Below are 25,776 nucleotides of genomic sequence, written 5' to 3'. Positions count from 1 at the left end.
ATTGGAAAGAGAAGGAGAACCACAGGATAATATCCAACTCAAGGAAGGTATAGGATGGTGGGGCTGGGGAAAGGTCCCAGAAAGTAGGAGGAATGTGGGGAAAACAGGGCTGGGGGAGAGCTGCTCACAGTGGGGAAAGGAGTTGAAGAGGCTCAGGCCCTTCAAGCATCTGGAGAGTTCCTTCAAAATGAGGATTATCTGGCCCCACCCTTAGGAATCTTTATTCAGGAGGTGGGACCTAGAGAAACCCCCAAGTAATTGTGATGCAATGGTCGGATCATCTGGGTACAACTTTAAGATAATTCCAGGGAGTTAAGAAAGGGCCTGAGGTCCTGCAAGCTTTCCGTTGCCAGGCTGGAATGCAGTGGTGCGATCTGGCCTCATTGCAACCTCTGCCTGCCGGGTTCAAGCAATTCCCCTGCCTCAGCCTCCCAAGTAGCTGGTACTACAGGTGCGTGCCACCACGCCCGGCTAATTTTTTTTTTTTTTTTTTGTATTTTAGTAGAGACGGTGTTTCACCATGTTGGCCAGGATGGTCTCGATCTCCTGACCTTATGATCTGCCCCCACCTCGGCCTCCCAAAGTGCTAGGATTATAGGCGTGAGCCACCGCGCCAGGCCGGGTACTGCAAACTCTTTTTTATTTGGTGGGGGGATGGAGTCTCGCACTGGAGTGCAGTAGCTCAATCTCGGCTCACTGCAAGCTCTGCCTCCCGGGTTCATGCCATTCTCCTGCCTCAGCCTCCCGAGTAGCTGGAACTACAGGCGCTCACCATCACTCCCGGCTAATTTTTTGTATTATTTAGTAGAGATGGGGTTTCACCATGTTAGCCAGGATGGTCTCAATCTCCTGACCTTGTGATCCGCCTGCCTGGGCCTCCCAAAGTGCTGGGATTACAGGCGTGAGCCACCGCCGCACCCAGCCCCTGCAAACTCTTATCATCACCTTTGCCATCATCATCACTCATTATCATCTCAGCAAACACTAAGATTCTACTCAGTACTAAGCATTTTACACACATGATCTCTTTCCTCCCAACCCTCTGAAATGGGTACTATTTATTATTACACTCCTTCCCATACTACAGATGATCAAATGCGGGCTGAGAAAGAATAAACTGTCTCAAGTCACAGAAGTAGTATGTGGAAGAGCCAGGACTTGAGAAATAAGAATGCCTCTTCACATCCCAGAGTCTGGGGGAAAGGAACAGAAATATCTGAGGCTAGAATCTGATGCTTGTTATGTCACACCCACCTCCCCACCATTCTTGGACTGCCAACCTTGCCCAGTAAGTAGGGAATAAGAAAGAGTGGGCCTAAGGGTCAAGGAATGGATGAGCCCAGGCTTCCTAGGCTGCTGCTGTTCACACAGGGGCCTTTAGAGATGCAGGGAGAGAGCCAGGGTGGCCTGGAAGGGCAGGAGCAGCAATAAGGAGGCCTTCCCTCACCCCTGCCCCCATCATCTCTGAACTTTGTCCCCAGCAGTTGGGCACTGGGAGTCATTAGTCCCACACAGCAGCCTTTGATACATGCAGTGCCTTATCTGCCCTTCCCCAGGCCCTGACTGCCTTCCTGGGCAACGGTGCCCCACCTCCCCCCAGTGACGTGGGCACCCAGGACCCTGAGAAGCCTCAGGGGGAACAGGCACAGGGACCCATGTCCCTCAGATAGAGGAGCAGAAGTGTCATCAGGGGTGTAGGAGTAAGGGATAAGAAGGGGACGGAGTCCCAGAAAAGCCGAAGGAAATACTATCTATGTCAACATCTGGGAAGGGATGGGAACAGAGGTGAGGGTTCACCCGGAAACTTCATTTCCAGCCCACCCTGGGGACTAAGGTCCATTTTGCTGAGTGCTGTGGCCAGAGAGAAAAAACACACACAGAGGCAGCGACGACTGTCCCAGTAGCCAGGTCAGCTCTGACTCCCCACCCTCACTCCAGCACTGTTACACAACGGTCAATGCCGCGGGCACAAAACACCAAGGGACAAAGGGACTGTCTGGGGGAAGAGGGGAAGCAAATGGGGCTGTGTGGGGTGGAGCTGAACAGAAGCCTCCCACTGAAAGCAAGTGTGCAGACCTCAGCTCCTCTCCCCTCTCTCCCACAACCCTCTATTAGCCTCTGCAGGGCTTCTGGGCACCTGCATGCTTGAGTCAGATTGTTGGGGTTAGAACCCTCGCTCTACCACTTCCTAGCTGTGTGACGTTAACCAAGTGAATTTACTTTTCTGAACCTGTTTCCATACTGTGAAATGGAAATAATGAATCCTGCCTCTTGAAATTATTTGGGAGAATTAAATGAGATCTCATGCCTATAAGGTCTGTTCCATTAAGGTCTATTTACATCACATGTAAAGGACAAATCATTTTTTTCTAAGTCTTCCAATTGCTGAATAGACCATTTTATTTCCAGCATCAGGCACACAGTGGGTGCCCCTTTGTTGGATGAATAAACAAGCCGATCCCTCGCTGCTTTGTAAGTCCTGTGAAGGCAATGATGGTACGCATCTTACTACTGCATCCTCACCACCCACCATGGGCCCTGGCAGATAAAAGGTGCTCAATACATTGTTGAACAGAATCTCTGCACCACCTATGCTTGCTCACGGAAGGGGCAGCCCTCACCTTCTCCTTCTTTCCCCACACTCCTCCCTGAACCTTGATTCCCACTTAGCTCCTCCCCCACCCTGGTAGGCCCCCTCCTGGCCCTTCAACCCCCTTCTTCCCAGCAGTAAGGTTACTATCGCTTGCCCAGCTCCTCTGCAGAAGTAGCCACAGCAGCAGCCTCTCTGCTAAGAATATGCCAGACCAGCAAGACACCCCCTTCCAGCTCAAGTCCCTTTTGGAATTGGGAATTGGAGGTGGGTAGGAAAAGGGGTAAAAACTAAATGCGGCCAGAACTGAATCCAGACTTGCCTCCCTATCACACTGCCTCTGGCCACCTCTGGGGGCCTGTCTCCCTCTCCCCTCGATTCCACCACATGCCCTAGTCTTGTTGTAATTACAGGTTCCAATACCCCCAGACCTTCACGTCAATAAAGTAACACCACTACCCCCGCGCCCCCCCTCCCAAACACAGCTAGACATCCGGGTTGTCATAAAAACTTTCTGGGTGGCCCCCTTTCCTGGCAGCTCCCGAGGGTTGACCCAGAACAGGTGCTAGAAGGCTCGCGGCGTCCTCCTGCACGAAGTCCTGGACTCTGCCAACCCCAGCAGCCCCAGTCCGCACCGCCTTGGTGAGCGGGCGCTCCCAGCACACACCCAGCGCGCGGAGCGACTCCTCCCAGAGGACGCCGACTCTGTGTGTGTGTGTGTGTGTGTGTGTGTGTGTGTGTGTGTGTGTGTGTTGCGGGGATTGGGGGGTGGCGGAGGACGGCGGCAGTTTCTTGGGCTCTGGTGGCCCCACCCCCACCCTGGCAGCAACTGGCCTCCAGGAACCCAAGGCAAGACTAGGGCGCGGCGTGTTGAGAACGCGCCTCGGCTAGTTGGGGGAGCCCTTGAGCCCCCCGCACCCAGGCCACCGCGGGGAATCCCTCCTCCCCGGCATCTCCGGCCTCGGCCTGGGGTCCCCCGCAAGCCGGCGCCTGCGCGAGCAGCGCAGCGGGAGCCGGGAGGGGGCAGGGAGGGAGCCGGCGCTGGAATCACAAAGCCGCGAACCCGGCTAGGCGGGGACATTCTCATAAAACCGACCCTCTCGTGGCGAGCGGAAGGGGGATTTACCCTACGCTCAATCCTCCAAGGCCTCAGTGCCGCCCTCAGTCTTTCCTGGCAGAAGAAATAGTAGCCGACCACTGTTGGGGAAACTGAGGCCATAAGTCTGACTTACAGAGGGTAGCTGGGGGGGAAAGGGTGCGAGACCACCTCGCCTACAAATTTTGCTCCTGTGCCTGCCGCGATCTTCTTTCTGGCTCCAGGGCCTGCCCGCGCACACACTGGCCTACAGCGCGGACTAGGCGGAGGGAGCGCCCAGGTGTGAGACGAACCAAGGTGTGCGGGACCCACCAAGGTGTGTGGGACCCACCAAGGTGTGTGGGACCCAGGTGTGCTGGAGACCCAGATGGCTCAGAAAACTCAGCTAAATGTCCGGAAGAGGGTCGCAATCACTGTCCCAGGCTAGCACCCTCTGCAAATGAACCTGGGGCCCCGGAGCCCTGGGGAGGCGGGATGGCTGGGCCAGCCAGGTCCAGTTTGTTCCCGGAACACCGGCCGGTTCGGCCCGGGAGTGGGGGTTGGGGAGGCGCCGGCAGGGAACCAGGCTTCCCGCTGTGCCGATATTTACAATAACAATGTCGCGATTAAGGTGGCGGGGCGCTTGGGGCTCGCCGAGCGACCCCGGCGGCTTCTGCCTGAATCTGGACTCCGAGGGAGAGGAACGGAGTGTGTGTGTTTGTGTGTATGAGCTGCAGGGTGTAATGTAATGTGACACTGTTGGTTTAAGGTGTGTGTGACACCCAGTGTTAAGATGGGTGAAGCAGTGGATTCTGTGTTTGTGGCTGTGAGGCTCTGCTGTTGGTGCCACTTCCTGTGTTAGGGTGTGTGCCGTCAAGCTTGTGCTGAAATACTGGGTTGTGTGTTTGTGTGGGTGCAGTAGAGGGGTGCAAGGAGACCTGTGCTGTGTACCTATATTCTGGCCAAGAAGTGGGTGAGATAATATATGTTAGGGTGTGTTCCTTAAAGGAATGTGGGGGGTGGCTAGGTTTTGAAGGGTTCGTGTAGTCAACTGTGGCTGTGACACTCGTACATGAGGGCACGAGACTGTGTTTGTGTGTCCACGTCGCGGGGTGTCACACCCGGTTGTGTTGTTGCTCTGTAAAGCCACGGGTTGCGTGTCCGTGCTGCTGATCGTGCAGACACTGAAGCGGATTCTGAGCTGGTGACGGTGCCCCAGTGGGCGCTGGTGTGCGGGAGGTATGTCTGTGTGCACATATGTACGGATGTATGTATGTGTGTATATATGTCCACGGTCTGGCCCTCTGGGTGCCCGCGGGAAGCTGGAAGCGGCTGAGTGAGCCGAGCTAGTTGCCCAACAAGTGTGTATGTATGTGTTGTGGATAAGGGTCCCTGCCTGCTCCGTCCTCCGAGAGCCCCCCCATCAAACTGGGGGCCGCGCACTTCCCCAAACCCATCCTCCACGCCGCGCGCTCCTGGAGTCTCCTTATCCCCGTCTCTCTGAGAGCTCCCAGGTTCGGGACGCGGGGACTGGGGTCCCCTCCCTCGGCTTCTCGCCGCGGACCTGGGAGACCGGAATCCCTCGGCCGCATCCCCGACTCTGGGCTCCCAGCCGCCCGCACCTCAGCACCCTCGCGCCGAGCTCGGGCTAGGCCCCCGCGGCCTCGCTCCGCCGAGCGCCCCTCCCTCAGCTCCCGCCGGCCATGACCGCTTCGGGCCCCAAGCCGCTGCAGCCTCCACCGCCACCGGATCCTTACCCGCCTCCGGGCAGCGCCGGTCGCCCGCCCCGCTGTCCATGAGCCGCCGCCGGCCCCGGCCCGGGCTGCGGCTCCGCACGGCTGGGGCTGGCGCTGCGGTTCGGGCTCCGGCTCCGGCTGGCTCTGGGCGCAGCAGCCCGGCGGCTTTGCGTCCGCGCCGCGCTCCCGCTCCCCGAGTGTGTGAGGCAGCGGCGGCGGCGGCGGCGGCGGCGGCGGCGGCGGCGGCGGCGGAGCCAGCAGAGAGCGGAGCGCACAGCCCGGCCCGCCCCCTCCCTCCCTCCTCCCTCCCGGCCCGCCCGCCTCCCCGCCCCCCCTTCGGCCGGGAGGTGGAGCTCGGGACCGCTCTGGTCCGGCTGGGAGGGGACCCCAAGCACCGCTCCCTAAAGCCTGGACCCCTCCCTTTGCTATCTCTTCACTACCCGAGGCCCAGTACACAGGCCGTCCCCTCCTCTGCGCTTCACCTTACACTTATCCCACCCAAGCCTCCATCTAGGACCGCTCCTGAATTCCCCTCCTTACCCTACTCAAACACCTGTCCCCAGCTCTGTCTGCCCCCTGGGAAGTCGAGGCAAGGGAAGTGTCTCCCACAGCGCCTTCTTCCCTGGGCACCTGCTCCTCCATATCCACCCTCTTCCCGCCCAGATCCCCGATCACCCTGTGTGGCCCTCCCTTCCCACTGCGCTCGGGGAAAGTCCACCCCTCCCCCTCCGGCCGAAGCCGCAGAGCGGTCAGCCTAGGTGGCCGCAGCAAGCCGTGGGGGTGGGGCTATGGAGGGGACCGTGGGAGGAGGAGGCTAATGGGACCCGGGGGCTCTAGAGTGAGGATGGGGAAGATACACAAGCTGAAGACGAAGTGCTGCGCCTGAGCTCAGGCTATTCGAGGGTCCCCTGATTACCTGCCCTCTGGGCGGCGTAGTGCTGCGGCCACCCGTATTTGCCAGTGACTTACATTATACAGTCACCGGGTCCCTGCCCCCCGAGGCCGCGCGGTGTCACGGCCTGTGTCACACGCCCTCGCAGTGCCACACGCTCCCTATCACAATCACACTCACCAAATCACACACGGTGTCACACGCAGTGTCTCACACACTCCAATACTAGGTTTCTCCCATTCAGATCTGGCTCTCTGGCGCCATCTAGAGGTCTTCGAGCAGCTTGGGAACTCCCTCTCCTGCGCTCGTGGTTTGGTAACCCAGGCTGCCAAGTGTCCCAGTTCAACAGGACCTCCTGCCTTCTTCGCCTGCATGCCCAGGCAGAGTGTTCGAGATCAAAAGAATGAGGAAAGCTATCCCTAGCCAGGCCTAGTGCTGCGTGAGGAAAGGCTCTCGTTATGGGATGATCAGTTGCTGGGCCCCTTTTTGCCATAGCCTCTGACTCCCCATCTCTGTCCTTCCCCATTTCCCTGTTCCTACCACTCTTCTGTGCCTTTCCTCTTTCTTCTACTTCCTTCTCTTCTCAGCTCTGGCCTCTCTCGGTGGGATGCTCTTCAGGGTAAGAGTGGAATCTCTGGCTAGCTAAGGGGGCAAGCAAAGTCTGTGCAAGATCTCTCCCAGAGCAGCCCCCCTTAACTGGACTCCTTTTCTGGCCTGGGCCCTGCTCTATCCCTCAGCCCCAGGAGCCCAGGGACGGGGCTCTAGATGGGAGATGGGATAATCTGCTGAAAGAGGGGGGAGGGTCTGTCCTGTAAGTAGCTTCTTTCTGTCTCACGAAAGCTCATACTCTCCACATCATTGAGCACAGCTCCGAGGAGGGAATCAGTGGCCCAGAGAGAAGAAATCTTCCACAGAAGAGCTGCCCCAGTCTCCCTGCCCCCAGCGTGTGCCTGCTGCCCAATGCAGCAAACCCTCCCCAGTCTGCTTGCTGGGAGCCATTCAAAGGCTCCTCTGTTCTCCTCCCTTGCTCAGGGCTGAGCAGGCTCAGCAGCCGCAGAGCTGGGCAGGAAATGCTAATCTCCCAGATGTTCTCCTCCATCCTTCCTGCTCCACCACCATCAAACTCAAATTCTGCACCAAGTGGTAGGAGCAGAACTGGGCCAGAGAAGCAGCACCAGGGTGTGCCTACTCTTCTCCCTACTCCCCAGCCCCTCCTACCCCAGCTGCCAGGCTGGGCTCTGTGCCCCTGAGTCAGGGGCAATGTAGATATGAGAATTGGGGCCTTTTTTCCCCAGGAAGGAGGGCAGGTGAGCAAGCAGGGACTGGGAGGATGGTTGGGGAGCAAGGGCGGTGGCATTTGAAGAGGAGAGAAGTCAGACTTTTGGCCCTGTACCAAAGTGGGAGGAGGACCTGCTTGGCAAGCGAAGCATTGGGGGAAGCTCCTGAAACTGATGGTGCCTGAGTTCCAGCTGAGACTGTGGTCAGGGATTGGAACCAGGTGATGCCAGGTATGGGAATGGTTGGGGTGCTTGCTGTGATATCTGTGTACCTGGGATGGGCTGTGGCTAAGTGAACTAGGATGCTGTAGGACCTGGAACTGTAACACCAAGCCTGCTGCCTCTGATTGTAGTTGGGACACTTGCAATGCTCTGATGCTGGTGTGCCTAGGCTATAGCCAATAAGATTACCTGAGAAGCTATCACCAAGCTGTGTGTATATGGGCGTGTGTGTGCATGTTGAAGGAGGGCTGTAACTGATATGCTGTTGAGCCTGAAGCTATAGATATGAGGCTGGCACACCTGAGACTAGCTGTAGCTGAGAAGCTGTTCCCTGTTAATATGATGTAGATGGGACTGTAGCTGGATCCATTGCCTAGGTCCTAGGAGATGAGAGGCTGTTGCTAGGAGCCTGTACCTGGGAGACAGGCTGTTACCTGGGATAGGAGCAGAGCTACTGTTGTGTATAGGACTGTAGCTGAGCTGCTATTGGTCCTGGGGCTGTAGCTGTGATGACAGCATACTGGGGATTGGCTATAGCTAAGATGCTGTTGCTCAGGATTGTGGATGGGCTGTTGCTGTATGCAGGACTCTAGCTGGGATGCCTGCAGCTATAACTTTAAAGCTTGGGTGTAGCTAGGAGGCCATTTCCTGGTAATTTTGCTGGACCATTATTGTGTGGGGGCTGTGGCTGAGACTCTATTGTCTAGGAGATGACAAACTGTTCTGGAAGGCAAGATATTACCTGAGATGGAAGCTGATGTACTGTTGGAGCTGATCTACTGTTGTGCCTAGGGTGGTCCCCAAGTGGATGTTGCTGGGTCAGTGAGAGCTGGGTGGGGGAAGCCAAGTGAGTCCTGCCTTGAGGTCTGGGAGATGACAGGAGCCCTAGGCTGGGTGGGGGCTGCTGCTCTGGGGAGGCCTCAGCAGCTGCTCTGCTGTGAAGCTGGAAAGCCTGTTTTCATTACTGTTTTAACTCTTTTTTTAACCTTGTTTTTCTCTCGACTGCACTTTAGCTCACTCATTAATTTTGGTATTTTTCTCACGGTGCCTCAGCCCCTGTCACGGCTGCTATGGCAACAGGAGGCAGTGTGCTCAGTGCCAAAATATCTGATCAAAAAATAACCAAAATAAGCAAACACCAAGACGACTGTTCTGGGGACTATGGTTGAGGGAGAGTCGATGGCTCAGATTCAGGAAACCCTAGGCTTGAGGGTACCTGTTTCACTACCCTTCTCCCCCAGGGAAGCTTTACTGAAGGTTCTGATAACCTAGAGGGCCCCTTTCCAAGGAATCCCCCACAGCACAATATCCCAGGACTCTGAGATTTCCAATAGTCCCTGTCCAAGGGGCAGCTTTGCCTGAGGTGGGAACATCAGGAGAGGGTAAGGCCTGGGGATCACTTCCCAGGTGCTGGCAGATGAAGCTTCTAAGAAGCTCCCTCCCTGCCCTAGCCACAAGCATCTGCACTCACTCACTCACCCACCCCTCTTCTGGCCCTTCTTGCCTTAGGCTTATCTCCCTTTCTCTGCACCCAACCCCCACTAGGCCACTTTTGTTTTCTCATAGCCCAACATACTGATGGGAAGGACAGAGTCGGGAGGAAGCTGACAGTCTCCAGCCCCTACCAACTCCTCAGTGGGGGTGCTGGAGAGGGGTACCATAAAAGTAGCTGACATTCTGAGGCCTCTGCCCACCTCTAGCTCACCTTCCTAGGGGAGATTCCTGAACATCCCTGACCACTCACTCCAATTTTCCCTCTCATTTCTTGGGAGGCTTCTAGTTCCCTGGAGACCTCCTCTCAAGTGGGCATGTCCCCAGGAAGGGTAAAAGGATAGAGCCTCACATAAGGTAGGAATGGGGAGAGCTCTTGGTACTACCTGTCTCTTTTCCTTCTTCATCCACCACATTCCCCTCTGAGGAGGCTTGTCTAGATGTCTGGAGCACTGGGAATTGGGGGAATGAGGAAGAGCCCCTCGACTCTGTCTCAGTCACATCACTTAATCACACCTCTCTTTCTGCTCCAACCCTCCGGCAGTGAAGTCTCACTCCCCACAGATCTCCACCCGCTTCCAGGAATGGCCAGAACTTGCCTCCTGTGTCTTTCTTTCCATTTCTATCTTCCCCTCCCCCCAAGAGCAGTAGTGGCCTTGGCCTCCTGGCAGTGCCTTCCCAGCCTGTTTCCATAGAAACTGGGTAGGCTGTGCAGTGCAAGAAGGGGAGGGGAGACAGGAGCAGGAAGGAGGGACCAAGCCTTAGGGACAGCCCCAGATGAAGGGACAAGGGCACCAAGAGAAGCGGGGAGGGGCCCCATGCAAACTAAGGGTGGGACCCCGATTTGGGGAACCGGGTGGGATGGAGGGTGGATTGGGGGAGAAGAGGTAGCAAAAACTTGGTAGCTGGCTTTGCTGCCTCCTGAGGAAGGGGCACAGAATCTCCCCTTCTCTGCCACAGGTATTGGGGGTTCCTCCCTCCCCACCCCCTTAAAATCCTTCTTTACCAGAAACTGCCTGAGCCAGATGAATCTCTTCTCCGGGGTCTACTAGTCTCTAAGAAAGGGACCATGGGATTCCTTTCTTCCCCGAAGAGCTCCCCACTCTCCCCGGCCAGAGTCTCCTTGATCGGGAGACTGGGCAGCCCCCGGGGACCCGGTGGCCGCCGCTGACCCCGTGGCGTGCGGCTCTCAAAGGCCCCATTCATCTCTGGGGGCTGAAGGCGCCATTGTCCCCAGCGGGGGGTGGTGTGGGGAGTAAGTGAAGGGGTCTCGACTCAGAAGGAAGGAATGCGTCTGGAGAAGTTGCCCCCGGGGCCCCAGTCTCAAGGCCCGCACCAGATCTCCATCGGGACCCTTTCACGACCCCAAGCCCTTTCCCCAGGAGCTCCCAGCAGCCTTCGCGCTTCTCCGGAGGGTGGGGACTGCCGCGGCGCGGGGGCAACTTCGCCCCACCTCTCCGGTGGACTCCGGAGAACCATTTCTGGGACCGGGAGCTGTCCAGCACCTCGGGTCCTGACGGACCGCTGATTCGCCTAGGTGCCATCGGACAAGCGGGCGCTCAGAGCCAGCCCTGGTGGCTCGGGAGCTTTCCCCCATCCAGGCTAAGACCACTAAACCACGCCTGGCCCGGATGAGCTTGAATGCAGCTCCGGACGTGGGGATCAATCGGTGCTGAGAAGTGACCTAGGGAGCACCTTGACCCCTGCCCTAGATAGGGCATAATTGAAGGGCCAAGTGCCACCAGACCACTCTCCTGGAACCCTGTCTCAGACTTGGGCAGGAAGAGTCATGAGAGGTCAGGCCTTGCCTCTGCCCGCTTTCCCCATCTTTCTCTATGTCTCTGTTTCTGTTTTCCTCCGGCTCTCCTCCCTCCTCCTCTTTCCCTCCCTGCTGGGTCGGGGGCTGCTGAATTATCATTTCTCAGCTCTGCTAATGTGCTCCCCGCTGCGAGGAGGGATCATAATTCTGGGAGATGATTAAGTTTCAAATTGTTTTTCTTTTTGTTGTTGAAGATGAGGCTTTAATATGGTCCTTCCAGCCCGGGAGCCTGTCCCCATTCCTCCTTTCCTAGTACTCTCCTCACTAATAGGCTAGGTTTGGGACCATGTCTTTTGTGGTGCTCGCCAAACTTTTATGTGTATGGGGTGGTAAGGGAGAGGGGCATAGACCTACCCTTTACTCAAAATGGATTTTTTCTTTCTTTCTTTCTTTCTTTTTTGAGACAGAGTCTCACTCTGTCGCCCAGATTGGAGTGCAGTGGCGCCGTCTCAGCTCACTGCAACCTCTGCCTCTTGGGTTGAAGTGATTCTCCTGCCTTAGCCTCCTGAGTAGCTAGGATTGCAGCTGCGCACCTCCACGCCCGGCTAATTTTTTGTATTTCACTAGAGACGGGTTTCACCATGTTGGCCAGGCTGGTCTCGAACTCCTGACCTCAAATAATCCACTCGCTTCAGAAGCATCCCAAAGTGCTGGGATTACAGGCATGAGCCACTGTGCCTGGTTGGGAATACATTTAATATAGTGGTGAGAAACACTGGTTTGGACGTCGGACAAGTCAACATTTAAATCCCGACTCTGCCACTTACTACTCAGGTGACCTTGGATGAGTTACTTGAACTGAGTCTCCGTTTCTTCATCTATTAAATGGGGGTACTATGAATTACCTCATAGAGCGTTGGTGAGGATTTAAAGTGATAAATCATGTAGTGGTTAGCAGGGTGTACAGCTTATGGTAAAACTCAGTAAATGTTAGTAGTTATTACTACACACATACCTTACACTGTGTGATCCTGCCTCCCCCAGGCTCCTTGACTTTGTTCTTCTGTTCAATGTTTATCTAATGCCTACTATTTCGCAGGTACTGTACAATAGACAGTAAGTTATCCAGGAGTGAGGAAGTTGACTTTCTTGCCTATTTGTTCCTCAAACACCCTTCATTTACCTCCTTCCTTCCTTCCAACTTAAGTTCACTCTCATTTTACCCTCCCACCAGCTTCTGGTTCTTCCTGCATTGTTCCCACTCCATTTTTCCTTCTTTCACTGATGTCTTATCGCTTCACTTTGATTCTTATCCTCCTAATACACATGTATGTTTTTACCTGCTACATTATTCTTCATAATGTAGAATTTGGGGCCATCACAGTGAAAAAAAGAGCTGAATTTTCAAACTAGGAAAGAGAATTCTGTCATGCTGTGTATGTGTGTATGTGTGTGTGTGTGTGTGTGTGTCTGAGGAACACACACATTAATTCACATTCAATGGTAACGCTATAGCTGACTTCCAAACTCCTACGTTTGAACTGTGTGCTTGTTTGCCTCTCTATCCCCTCTATTTAAGCTCTTGAAATACAAGTCTATTTCTTTGCCTGCCTACTTATCTGCTCTGTCCCTGCCTCTCTCTCTTTGGAATTTGTTGTTTTAAACAGCTTTATTGAGATATAACTGATATACAAAGAACTACATGTATTTAATATGTATGATTTGATGAATTTGGATGTCTTTGTTATATTCTGAATGGGAATGCTTACTGGTTGTTAGTATGAGAAGCTGATTTATGATAATGTATTTTTGTGTTTGCTTAACTGGCCTCCTACCTATCACCATACTGGTAATGGGTTCAGGACACACTACACCAAAATGTGGCAACTTGACATTTGAGAAAACAGCAGAAGCAGGAAGGTCATTCTCACCTGTCCCTCTCCCTTCTTACGGGAAGTGGGCCATAAAACCTCTGACCATCTTCCTCCTTTTCTCCTGAGGTACACCATAAAACCCTAATTCCAGGGTTTCCTAAATAAAAAAAAAAAAAAACCTAATTTTTTTTTTTTTTTTTTTTTTGAGATGGAGTCTTGCTCTGTCACCCAGGCTGGAGTACAGTGGCACAATCTTGGCTCACTGCAACCTCCACCTCCTGGATTCAAGTCATTCTCCTGCCTCAACATCCCAAGTAGCTGGGACTACAAGTGCCCACCAGCACGCCCGGCTAATTTTTTTTTTTGTATTTTTAGAAGAGATGGGGTTTGTGTTAGCCAGGATAGTCTCTATCTCCTGACCTCGTGATCCGCCCGCCTCAGCCTCCCAAAGTGTTGGAATTACAGGCATGAGCCACTGTGCCTGGCTCAGAATATATATATTCTGAACAGGCATTTCTGTTCTATTGAACCCTGCTTTTCTCATGGGAACGTCTCAGTTGACTGACCCTTCACACTCTTCCCAAACTCCTTCTGACTATATTTTCTGCCAACTCTCTCTGTCTCCCACTTTCTTGAGCTTCATTGCCTCTTTGGGAAGTTGAAGATCCCCTCAGACGAGCTCCTCTAAGACCTCTTCTTTCCATTTACTTCTGCTTTTCCTTCCTCCTTTTACTTTGGTCTTCCTTTCAGTTCCCTTGAATTCTTGATATGACACCTTTCTCCCTTCTCTCTCCAGAACCTCGATTACTTGAACTTTAGGTCTCTGGCTCTCAAGGGACTCAGAGACTCCTGAAAGTAATCACTTGAGGCTAAAAGAGAGAAAGAAAAATACTATTTGGAAACAAAAATGGATGTTTGTCTATTTAGATGGGCTTGGGAGGCCGATAGCCACTAGATGTCTCCTCAGTCACTCACCTAAAATTAGTCCACAGCCTCCATAAGATTGACCTCTGATAATAGACAAATATGCCTCCAAAACTTGCATTCTTCTTCTGTGCCATCGAGTTGCAAATTTTTACCCTGTCTTCTTTAGAACCTAATAGTTACCTTTTGGAAATACAAACTTCAGGGAGGGAATTGTCATCAGAAAAAAAAAAGCTCTTGGAAACCAGTTGAGTAAAAAATCTTAAAAGTCTTTTCCACAAATATTAGTAAAAAACTTTAGGCTGAGTGCGGTGGCTCAAGCCTGTAATCCCAGCACTTTGGGAGGCCGAGACAGGCGGATCACGAGGTCAGGAGATCGAGACCATCCTGGCTAACATGGTGAAACCCCGTCTCTACTAAAAAATACAAAAAAACTAGCCAGGCGAGGTGGTGGGCGCCTGTAGTCGCAGCTTCTCAGGAGGCTGAGGCAGGAGCATGGCATAAACCCGGGAGACGGAGCTTGCAGTGAGCCGAGATCCAGCCACTGCACTCCAGCCTGGGCGACAGAGCGAGACTCCGTCTCAAAAAAAACAAAAACAAAAAAAAACAAAAAAAAACTTTAGACAACTGAGAAGGTAATCTTAACTTGTTATACCTGCCAAAAATGCAATTTAGATCTAGCCATTTATTTTATAAATTAGTGTGTTTTGAATTGTTGTACCTGGCACATGGCTAACATGTTGAAAGCTGTAAGATCTTTGCCGTCTGTCTGTTATGTTTACATATGTATGTGTATTTGTATGTTACGCATAGCTGGTATTTTTCCTACCTCTGGATAGTATTATCAAATTTATTCATAAAATTCCTTAAAGGAATTCTATTCAAATTGGTTTGGAAATAAATGAGTGCTTATATGAAGTATTCCTAAAACTCTCAGAAATGTAGAGTCTAAGTCAAGTGTAGTGGCATGATCCTGCAGTCTCAGCTACTTCAGAAGCTAAGGCAGGAGAATCTCTTGGAGAATTCCTTGAGTTCAATAGTTCAAGACTAGCCTGGGCAACAAAGTGACCTCATCCCTCTCTCTCTCTGTGTGGAAAAGAAAGAAAGAAACAGAAACTAACCCCAAGCTTTTTTGAGTTTACGTGACTTGGGTAAATTTTCTTCCTTCCCTCCCTCCCTCCCTCCCTCCCTCCCTCCCTCCCTCCCTCCTTCCTTCCTTCCTTCCTTCCTTCCTTCCTTCCTTCCTTCCTTCCTTTCCCTCCTTTCTTTCTTTCTTTCTTTCTTTCTTTCTTTCTTTTTCTTTCTTTCTTTCTTTCTTTCTTTCTTTCTTTCTTTCTTTTTTTTTTCTTTCTTTTTTTTTCTTTCTTTCTTTCTCTTTCTCTTCCTTCCTTCCTTCCTCTCTCTCTCTCTTTTTCTTTCTTTCTTTCTCTTTCTCTTTCTCTCTGTCTCCCTTTCTTCTCCCCTCCCCTCCCCTCCCCTCCCCTCCCCCTCCCCTCCCCTCCCCTCCCCTCCCCTCCCCTCCCCTCCCCTCCCCTCCCCTCCCCTCCCCTCCCCTCCCCTCCCCTCCCCTCCCCTCCCCTCCCCTCCCCCCCCCCTCCCCTCCCCTCCCCTCCCCTCCCCTTCCCTTCCCTTCCCTTCCCTTCCCTTCCCTTCCCTTCCCTTCCCTTCCCTTTTCTTTTTTTTTGACAGAGTGTCACTCTTACTGCCGGAGCTGGAGTGCAATGGTACTATCTCAGCTCACTGCAACCTCTGCCTCCCGGGTTCAAGCGATGCTTCTGCCTCGGCCTCCCGAGTAGCTGGAATTACAGGTGCCTGCCACCAAGCCCAGCTAATTTTTTGTGTTTTTAGTAGAGACAGGGTTTCACTATATTGGCCAGGCTGGTCTTGAATTCCTGACCTCGTGATCCACCTGTCTCAGCCTTCCAAAGTGCTGGGATTACAGGCGTGAGCCACCACTCCCGGCCGACTTGGGTAAATTTTCAAGAAATAAGATTCGTTTTTAAATTGTTGGTAAAAGAAAATCAGAAATGTCGACTGGGCGGGGTGGCTCACGCCTGTAATCCCAGCACTTTGGGAGGCCGAGGCCGGTGGATCACGACAGTCAGCAGATCGAGACCATCCCGGCTAACACGGTGAAACCCCGTCTCTACTAAAAATACAAAAAATTAGCCGGGCGTGGTGGCGGGCGCCTGTAGTCCCAGCTCCTCTGGAGGCTGAGGCAGGAGAATGGTGTGAACCTGGGAGGTGGAGCTTGTAGTGAGCCGAGATCGCGCCACTGCACTCCAGCAGCCTGGGCTACAGAGCGAGACTCTGTCTCAAAAAAAAAAAAAAAAAAAAAGAAAATCAGAAATGTCTTCAGAACTGTTAGCATTAAATATAATGCTGACATACATTTTTTTCCACTTGGGTTTACTAGTCAAACAAGCTTATGTTATCTCCACTTATATATTTAACTTTTAGTTTCTTTGCTTCTATGGTATTTTTGATACTTGCCTAATTTGTCAACAAGAAAAATAACTTAAGATGGTGGCTAGCTTTGTTTAATGTCTCATGAAATTTTCATGAGCAATTTAATTCAAGCATAATTGTTAAGAACAAGTGAATTAAATGAGATATAAGTGGGATAAAAGCTTATAAATAATCTTTTCCAACAACAATTATGTTTTATAAAACATTTCCAGTTAAAAATAGTTCCAAAATATTTTTGGCAACTTCAAAGCTTAAAGTTACACTAAATTAAATTGAGTAACAAACATTTATCAAATGGGTCATTTCTATGTAAGAGATAATGCTGAAACATTAATCACTGAACATGAGTTTATCTACTTTTGCTTCTTATTTCAAAAGAACTAAATATATTTGGGTCTCAGTAAAAATGTCCTATGCCACATTGAAAAATTGTATTATGGAGATGCATATATTTCTAGAAATTATGAAATGGTGTTAATCTACACAATGTTGGTATGTGACAGTTCACAATTGCTTACTTCTTAGTTTTCACTAGAAATTGAGGATAATAAAATTTTAAATTCAAATTAATATATGGAATTAAAACTATTAGAAATTAAAAGCGTAAAAACTCTATGCAAATAATGCAAGGAAAATAAGATACATTTTTGGTAAGGAAAATTATAAGGCAGGAGAATATGTTTTTCTGTTAGGGGAAAAACGAGTAATTAATTCTGTCCTAAAGTAGAATAACTGATCTTCCCAGAATGAGAAAGAGAAAAATGTAGGGAAAGAAATGTCGATGGATATTTACATATATATATATATAAAATATATATACATATATATCTTATATATATACTTTTTTTTTTTTTTGAGATGGAGTCTCACTCTGTCATCCAGGCTGGAGTGCAGTGGCATGATCTCAGTTCACTGCAACCTCCACCTCCTGGGTACAAGCGATTCTCCTCCCTCAGCCTCCCGAGTAGCTGGGACTATAGGTGTGTGCCACCACACCCGGCTCATTTTGTGTTTTTTTAGTACAGATGGGGTTTCACCATGTTGGCCAGGTTGGTCTCAAACTCCTGACCTTGTGATCTACCCACCTCAGCCTCCCAGAGTGCTGGGATTACAGGCATGAGCCACCACAGCCGGCTTGATGGATATTTTTAAAAGATTGTAATGGGTTTGAGGAAGGAAATCTTAGGAAAGGAGTCTTATCTGGTATGATCAAAGCTATCCAAGGCTGGATAGATGTATTCAGAAGAAATTTTTAAAATTAGCCTTAGCATTAATAGTACACTGATGCAAAACTAGAATTTGGTCTCTTCTGTTAAAGACAAAGTTTTTTGATGGGGGGTATATTGGTTTGCTTTTGATAAGAGATTATGAAAAGTTTTTTTCTTTACCTTTTAAGTAATTGGTATAGAAAACAAAGGTTTTGTGAGCTATCAAAATAATTTTTGGTGCTTCACATGGGCTCTACTAGGTCTTTGATTACTTAAGAAAATGGAGTTCTCTCTATTAAAATAACTAAGGATTTGTTTTTAAAACTATGTAACCTTCTGTACTTGCCTTTAAAATATTTTATTGCCACTTTCATTAAATAGATAACAAATAACCTGATTTAATCAATAGTTTTACACCTTTTGATATTGTTGACAAACTTTCCCAAATCAAATTCTAAATTAAATCTTTTTGACCTCAATCTAAATTTGGGAGCTTCTAGAGGGCCTCTGGAATATCTCAAAATAATTTATTTTCTCTCCTTATAAAAAGAGAGATATTACACTAATTTGGCTTATTTGTGTTTTGTTTGTTTGTTTGTTTTTGTTTTGTTTTGTTTTTTGAGACGGAGTCTCGCTGTGTCACCCAGGCTAGAGAGCAGTGGCACGATCTTGGGTCATTGCAAGCTGTGCTTCCCAGGTTCACACCATTCTTCTGCCACAGCCTCCTGAATAGCTGGGACTAGAAGCGCCCACCACCTCGTCCAGCTAATTTTTTGTATTTTTAGTAGAGATGGGGTTTCACCTTGCTTGCCAGAAAGGTCTCCATCTCCTGACCTCGTGATCCCCCTGCCTCGGCCTCCCAAAGTGCTAGAATTACAGACGTGAGCCATAATTTGGCTTATTTTTTATTTTTTATTTTTTTTTGAGACGGAGTCTCACTCTGTCGCCCGGGCTGGAGTGCAGTGGCTGGATCTCAGCTCACTGCAAGCTCTGCCTCCCGGGTTTACGCCATTCTCCTGCCTCAGCCTCCCAAGTAACTGGGACTACAGGCGCCCGCCACCTTGCCCGGCTAGTTTTTTGTATTTTTTAGTAGAGACGGGGTTTCACCGGGCTAGCCAGGATGGTCTCGATCTCCTGACCTCGTGATCTGCCTGTCTCGGCCTCCCAAAGTGCTGGGATTACGGGCTTGAGCCACCGCGCCCGGCCTATTTGGCTTATTTGACATGTTAAATTTGCATGGGAAACACTGTCAACTAAGAAATGATGTTTAACGTTCTTTGAATTTTATCTGTATGGGTATATTATTAATGTGTGTTCCAGAAACTGTATAAAATTCTTAAAAATTTGATATGTTCTTATAATGTTTTCAGTCATAATTTTAGTTATGTTAAAATGTTTTATCCCACAGGAATAATCAAATTTCTTCATCAGGCCAGGCGCGGTGGCTAACGCCTGTAATCCAGCACTTTGGGAGGCTGAGGCTGGCGGATCACGAGGTCAGGAGATGGAGACCATCCTGGCTAACACGGTGAAACCCTGTCTCTATTAAAAATACAAAAAATTAGCTGGGTGTGGTGGCGGGCGCCTGTAGTCCCAGCTACTCGGGAGGCTGAGGCAGGAGAATGGCGTGAACCCGGGAGGCAGAGCTTGCAGTGAGCAGAGATCGTGCCACTGCACTCCAGCCTGGGTGACAGAGCGAGACTCTGTCTCCAAAAAAAAAAAAAAAAAAAAAAAAAAAATTCTTCATCAAGTTTGTTATTATTATAATGAACTCTCATATTTTTAACCATGGCCAGTTTTTTTTGTTGTTGTTGTTCACAAACAGTTGTTTTACTTTTATTCTTGTCTGAAAGTATTTGCAATCAACTATTGTCTAAAATTGCTTCTTCTTCAAGCACATTCATGAAAAAGATCTTGACAAGTACTCTGGAATAGAATGCAGGTTCAAGTTTCTGATAACTTAAAAATCATACCATTGCACTGGGTAAGAATTTCCAAAACTCTAATGAAGAAACTGATAAATTCATGAAACTGCTAAGCAAGATCAAAGACAACAAGATTTGATTACACAGGACTGAATAAACTAATGAGGATGATTTGGGGGATGACTTTTTGTCTGAAACATTGCTGGTTCTTTAATGTTTTGTTTTCCATATTTAAGAAAACTTTTTTTTTTTTTCACTTTTAAGCTATCTATAGCTTACAGCCACTTGGTAAAGTATACTTTCATAAACAGAATTAAAATCATTACTTTTTCTCCTTACCTGATTCCTCCAGAATTCAGAAACTATTAGTATCCTTTCCTGATTCCTCCAGAATTCAGAAACTATTAGTGAATATCCTTTTTTTATGGCAATATAGTTATTTGCATAAGTTTAAAAAGAATCTGTTCCCCTTGTAGCAGAACACATTGGAAATATTGGCTATGTTACCAAGGCTTTGACTGGAATGCCTATTTTCGGATATAACCCAAATACTTTAAGGAACTAAGGCTGACTTTATTGATCTAGTAAAGCCTCTTAGAAAAACCTGGCTTGGTAGTCTGCATACATGGTTCCCTTACATAGTTCCCCTATATGGATGACTTACAGGTAAGTAAGTAATGCCACTTTTTGAGAGGCCCTGGAAACTCGGGGTATTTTGGGGTCTTCAAGAAGAGAGGAATTCGGCCAGGTGCACACACCTGTAATCCTGGCACTTTGGGAGGCCGAGGCGGGCAGATCGCCTGAGGTCAGGAGTTTGAGACCAGCCTGGCAAACATGGTGAAACCCCATCTCTACTAAAAATACAAAAATTAGCCAGGCATGGTGGCAGTCGCCTGTAATCCCAGCTACTAGGGAGGCTGAGGAAGGATAATTGCTTAAACTTGGGAGGTGGAGGTTGCAGTGAGCCGAGATCGTGCCATCATGCCATTGTGCCATTGCACTTCAGCCTGGACAACAAAAGCGAGACTCCCTCTCAAAAAAAAAAAAAAAAAAAAAAAAAAAAAAAAAAAAGAGAGAGAGAGAGGAATTCACCCAAATCTGTAGGTATTATAGGTAAAGTATGATGACAAGTCCTTGGTTTGGCTTCCTAGACTTGAGTGGGGTTTTAAAAGTCCAATTTGAGATTCCTTATGAAAAATTCCAGCAAAGCAAACTTAAATGAGCCTATAGGGCAATCAGTGTTTCGCTGCACTTATGCAAATAATAAGGTTAAGTTTAATGAGATTGGGCCTATTTTGCAAACAAATTCATCTTATTTTGATCATCTTTGGTAGAAACAGAGGTGACTGTAGGTTTAAAAATTACATTTCAGAAGAAAACTAAAGTGTATCTGTTACTGAATTCTAGTCCTGTTCATGTTTTTGAGGTTTTGTTTTGTGTTGTTGTTGTTTTAAGAGGGAGTCTCGCTCTGTCGCCCAGACTGGAGTGCAGCGGGGCAATCTCGGCTCACTGCAACCTCCGCCTCATGGGTTCAGGCAATTCCGCCTCAGGCTCCTGAATAGCTGGGACTACAGGCACCCTCCACCATGCCCGGCTGTTTTTTGTATTTTTAGTAGAGATGGGGTTTCACGATGTTGGCCAGGCTGGTCTCAATCTCCTGACCTCAGGTGATCCACCCACCTTGGCCTCCCAAAGTGCTGGGATTACAGGCGTGAGCCACCGCGCCCAGACGTTGTTTTTTGAGACAGTCTCGCTCTGTCGCCTGGGCTGGAGTGCAGTGGCGCGATCTCGGCTCACTGCAAGCTCCACCTCCTGGGTTCAGGCCATTCTTCTGCCTCAGCCTCCCGAATAGCTGGGACTACAGGTGCCTGCCACCATGCCTGGCTAATTTTTTTGTATTTTTTAGTAGAGACGGGGTTTCATCGTGTTAACCAGGATGGTCTCCATCTCCCGACCTCATGATCCAGCTACCTCGGCTTCCCAAAGTGCTGGGATTATAGGCGTGAGCCACCGTGCCTGGCCCTGAGGTTCTGTTATCTACCTATAATCTGGACTGAATCTTAAATTCTTCTAGTTTCCTCCAATATCTGGTTATCACTGTCCAAACAATTTCCAATTTTTCTCCCACCTTGTGACTGAGAATCACTAAAAATTAAAACTGCCCTTTTCCCAAAGCCCTACAAGCTAAAGTTGGACAACTTCATATAGACTTTAGAGAAATCACAACAGCCATATATGAATAATTTTTGTACCTGTTGCTGTATGGGCTACTCAGAAAGTTCATCAGAACACCTCATGCAAACTGCAAACCAGGAAAATCTATCAACTTGTCACTGCCTGTCCTCATTCCACCATCTCAAGATGCTTTGAGCTCAACTCTAGAAATTTTTTTGACTGGCTGTCTTCCGGACTCAAAAACCAAGTTTATGGATTGCTCTATTTGTTAATGTTTGTTTTTCTATTGCTTGTCTAGAAATGCCTCTTATGAAATGCCTGATTGATTACACTACATAGAGGCCTAACTTTGGTAGAAGCCCACCTGCAATACCACCTAACAACTGGAATAAGAGACAACTATTAACTATTTGACTGGACTGAGTTATTCCTGGAACTGAGAGATGGTTCAATGGGTTATGCAATAATCTTCCAACTCAATTTTTGGGCTGTGAAACTTCTTGGGAAAGTTTCAGACAGGAGAATGATGGGGTTCAGGACACAGTACTCCAAAATATGGCAACTTGGCATCTGAAAAAACAGCAGAGGCAGGAGAGCCACTCTCACCTTTCCCTCTCCCTTCTTCCCTGAAGCAGGCCATAAAACCTGGGAAGTTTGGCCAGGCACAGTGGCTCATGCCTGTAATCCCAGCACTTTGGGAGGCTGAGGCTGGTGGATCACCTGAGGTCAGTTCAAGACCAGCTTGGCCAACATGGTTAAACCCCATCTCTACTAAAAATACACACACACACACACACACACACACACACACACACACACAAATTAGCTGGGCGTGGTGGCAGGCACCTGTAATCCCAGCTACTTGGGAGGCTGAGGCAGGAGAATTACTTGAACCCAGGAGGCAGAGGTTGCAGTGAGCTGAGATCACGCCACTGCACTCCAGCCTGGGTGACAGAGTGCAACTCCATCTCAAAAAAAATAAAGGAAAAAAATTTGGGAAGGTCACTCTCTGACCTTCTTCCTACTTTCTTTCCTGAAGTAGGTCATGAAATCCTCATTCCAGAGATACCCTCCCTATACTGAAGAAAAGGGACTTCCTTGTTTTTGAAGACAGAAGAAGCTGAACAGGACTTGCTAAGTCCCCCACCCCCAGTTTATTACCATTAGATCACACCCCTTTTGTCCTATCATGCTTCTGCATGAGTGACCACTTCTACTCTTCCTCAAACCCAAGCCTAAATAAATACACAAGTTTTCCTGTTTTGGGGGAGTCTTCATTTCCTTATGAAGGCTCCTGTGTCATGTAAATCTTATATTAAATACATTTGCATGCTTTTCTCTTCTTAATCTGTTTTACATTATTGGAATCTTGGCAATGAACCTAGAAGTGGATGAGAAAAGAAATCTTCTCTCTCCAACACAACACTGACTTTTTTTTCTTCGTTTCTCCAAGGAGTCATTTCACAACTATTTGACGGCCTGGTTCAGTGCAGGAAAACAGAAACTACTCTAGGTATTTTGAACTGAGGAGAACTTAATGTAGAGAATTAGTACTTACACAATCATTGAAAGGAGTTGTGGAATGGACTTCCCAAAACTGCAACAGGAGAACGAATGTTTGCCATGATTAGTAAGATGGGGAATCGAAAGGCCACCACTGTAACTGTTGAGTTAAAGAACACATTGTCGGAGATCTGCCATCCAGGAATTAGAAAGCAGAGATCAGGAAGCTGAATGGCTGTTGCAGGAGAACCCCATGTCTCCAGGATCCTGCTTGCCAACAGAAAGTCCAAAATAGCAGAAAGAAGGCATCTTCCTCCTTTCTGTCTTCCAGTCATACAAGTGTGCCTAATTGTAAGGGAGTCATGGAAATGTTTTCCAGCTCCCCAGTCCCTGTAACACACTAGAATAAAATAAGAATAGAGGATGCATGCCAATTGACCATATTCAATACAAACCTGCCCTTTAGGAGTCCACAGACTGGAGAGAGAACACCACAATAAATGCAGTCTGAAAGGATGAGCCAGGAAGTATCAGACCAAGTTTAAGTGGCATGAGTCTGGGACCATTTTTTTTTTTTGAGATGGAGTTTTGCTGTTGTTGCCCAGGCTGGAGTGCAATGGCATGATCTCGGCTCACTGCAACCTCTGCCTTCCAGGTTCAAGCAATTATCCTGCCTCAGCCTCTTGAGTAGCTGGGATTACAGGCATGCGCCACTAGGCTGGCTAATTTTGTATTTTTAGTAGAAATGGGGTTTCTCCATGTTGGTCAGCCTGGTCTCAAACTTCCAACCTCAGGTGATCTGCTGGCCTTGGTCTCCCAAAGTGCTGGGATTACAGGTTGGAGCCACCACACCCACCCCATAGTAGTCTTAAAATGATTCCAGACCTAATCGAAGCCATGGAAGTCAGACTCAGAATCATTAAAGGGACAAAGCTGAAGTCAGTACACAGGGAAGAGAGGGGAACAGAAGACACCACGACCCAATGTCAAAAGCTTGAAGCTCTCACTTCCTGCAAGTGGCTGTACATAAGGCCACGAGTGCAGCCCCAAGTAAATAGGGCCCACCTTCAGTGGCAGCTTCTCTCTCACACTGGCTGGTTATGGTTTATGTGGCCCTTTGTGGCTTACTTGTCAGCTGCCTCAAGACCATCATCATTCACAAATGAGCCCACAGGATCACCACTGGGAGAAGAGAAATACAGAGGGAAAAGATTCAAAGTGGTCCCATCTTCCGAGCAGGAGGGCCAGGGACCCAGGGGTATTTTGCTGTAGAAGGCCAAGGATCAGGTGCCTTCCAGCTGCCTGTATTTGCTTCCTCCTGTAAATCCAGATGTTTTGGCCCCTCTTTTCTGTGACTCCAGGAATCAGGAGCCGGGTCCTGGTGGTTCTAAGACAAGGAAATAGTGGCAGCTTCTAAGATGGCAAATAAATCCCAAGTTCATTAAAGGGCACCACTTGGCCGGGCGCGGTGGCTCACGCCTGTAATCCCAGCACTTTAGGAGGCCGAGGCTGGCGAATCACGAAGTCAGGAGATGGAGACCATCCTGGCTAACACGGTGAAACCCCGTCTCTACTAAAAATACAAAAAATGAGCCAGGTATGGTGGCGGGCGCCTGTAGTCCAGGTACTCGGGAGGCTGAGGCAGGACAATGGTGTGAACCCAGGAGGCGGAGCTTGCAGTGAGCCGAGACTGTGCCACTGCACTCTAACCTGAGCGACAGAGTGAAACTCTGTCTCAAAAATAAATAAATAAATAAATAAATAAAATAAAGGGCACCACTTTATATCTGTTGAGTGAGTATGAGGTGGTCTGGCATCTCGGGGCTTAAATAGAAGGCAGCCTATCCTGCTGGTTAAAAGCTTGGCCTCAGAGTTCTGTCCTGGTTCAGTTGCTTCCTAGTTGTGTGATGTTGGGCAAATTACTTATTCTCAAAATGGAAATAGTAGTACATTTTTCTCTCAAGATGGTTCTGAGGATTAATTAATTATGTGTAACTATATGTAAAGTGCTTAGCCCAGTGCCTGGCATATAGTAAGCGTTCTATAAATGGTAACTGATAGTATTTTTGTTATTATTATCAATACCATATGTTCTCGGAAACAAACATCTCCCATCTTAATTACCAGAAAACATCTGGAATAGAAGGTTCCTCACACAAAGCTTGGTCTAGAACTATGAGCTCTTAGTCACATTCTGGAAAAGTGCAGAGCCAGGCCAGGCCAGGATGCCCATTGAGCCTGTTTCCTCCAGCTGAGAAGTTTCTGTCTGCTTCAGTCCTAGTGCTGTCCCTGTGTAGTTCTACTGGGCATCTTTTTGGGGGGGGGGCATCTTTTTTTTTGAGACAGAGTCTCATTGTGTCACCCAGACTGGAGTACAGTGGCGTGATGTTGGCTCACTTCAACCTCCACCTCCTGGGTTCAACCGATTCTTGTGCCTCAGCTTCCCAAGTAACTGGGACTACAGGTGCATGCCACCATTCCTGGCTAATTTTTGTATTTTTAGTAGAGGCGGTTTCACCATGTTGACCAGGCTGGTCTCGAACTCCTGACCTCAAGTGATCCGCCCACCTCGGCCTCCCAAAATGCTGGGATTACAGGCTTGAGCCACCACACCCGGCCTCTGCTGGGCATCTTAACATGCCCCAGGAGAGTTACA

At 49.1% G+C, this 25,776-nt stretch overlaps 2 protein-coding genes across 3 annotated transcripts in view; one reads left to right on the top strand and one right to left on the bottom strand.

Annotated features, from left to right (window-relative positions):
- The window catches only part of PCDH1 (protocadherin 1), a 31,536-nt gene extending 25,932 nt beyond the window's left edge, over window positions 1-5,604 (bottom strand). The window contains exon 1 of one of the 2 annotated variants that reach the window (XM_050794877.1): window positions 5,423-5,604. In XM_050794877.1, the coding sequence (XP_050650834.1) occupies window positions 5,423-5,462 (40 nt within the window). In that variant the 5' untranslated portion in view covers window positions 5,463-5,604. The remainder of the gene's footprint in view (window positions 1-5,422) is intronic. The other variant, XM_050794878.1, reaches the window with a different exon arrangement.
- Window positions 1-25,776, top strand: part of NDFIP1 (Nedd4 family interacting protein 1) — a 431,644-nt gene that overhangs the window by 140,633 nt on the left and 265,235 nt on the right. The gene's annotated exons all lie outside the window — the stretch shown is intronic.

The sequence above is a fragment of the Macaca thibetana genome, chromosome 6 (genome assembly GCF_024542745.1).
Source record: "Macaca thibetana thibetana isolate TM-01 chromosome 6, ASM2454274v1, whole genome shotgun sequence".
Classification (NCBI taxonomy): Eukaryota; Metazoa; Chordata; class Mammalia; order Primates; family Cercopithecidae; genus Macaca; species Macaca thibetana.
Note: the sequence above shows the minus strand (reverse complement) of the source record. Positions and strands in the feature narration are given on the sequence as shown.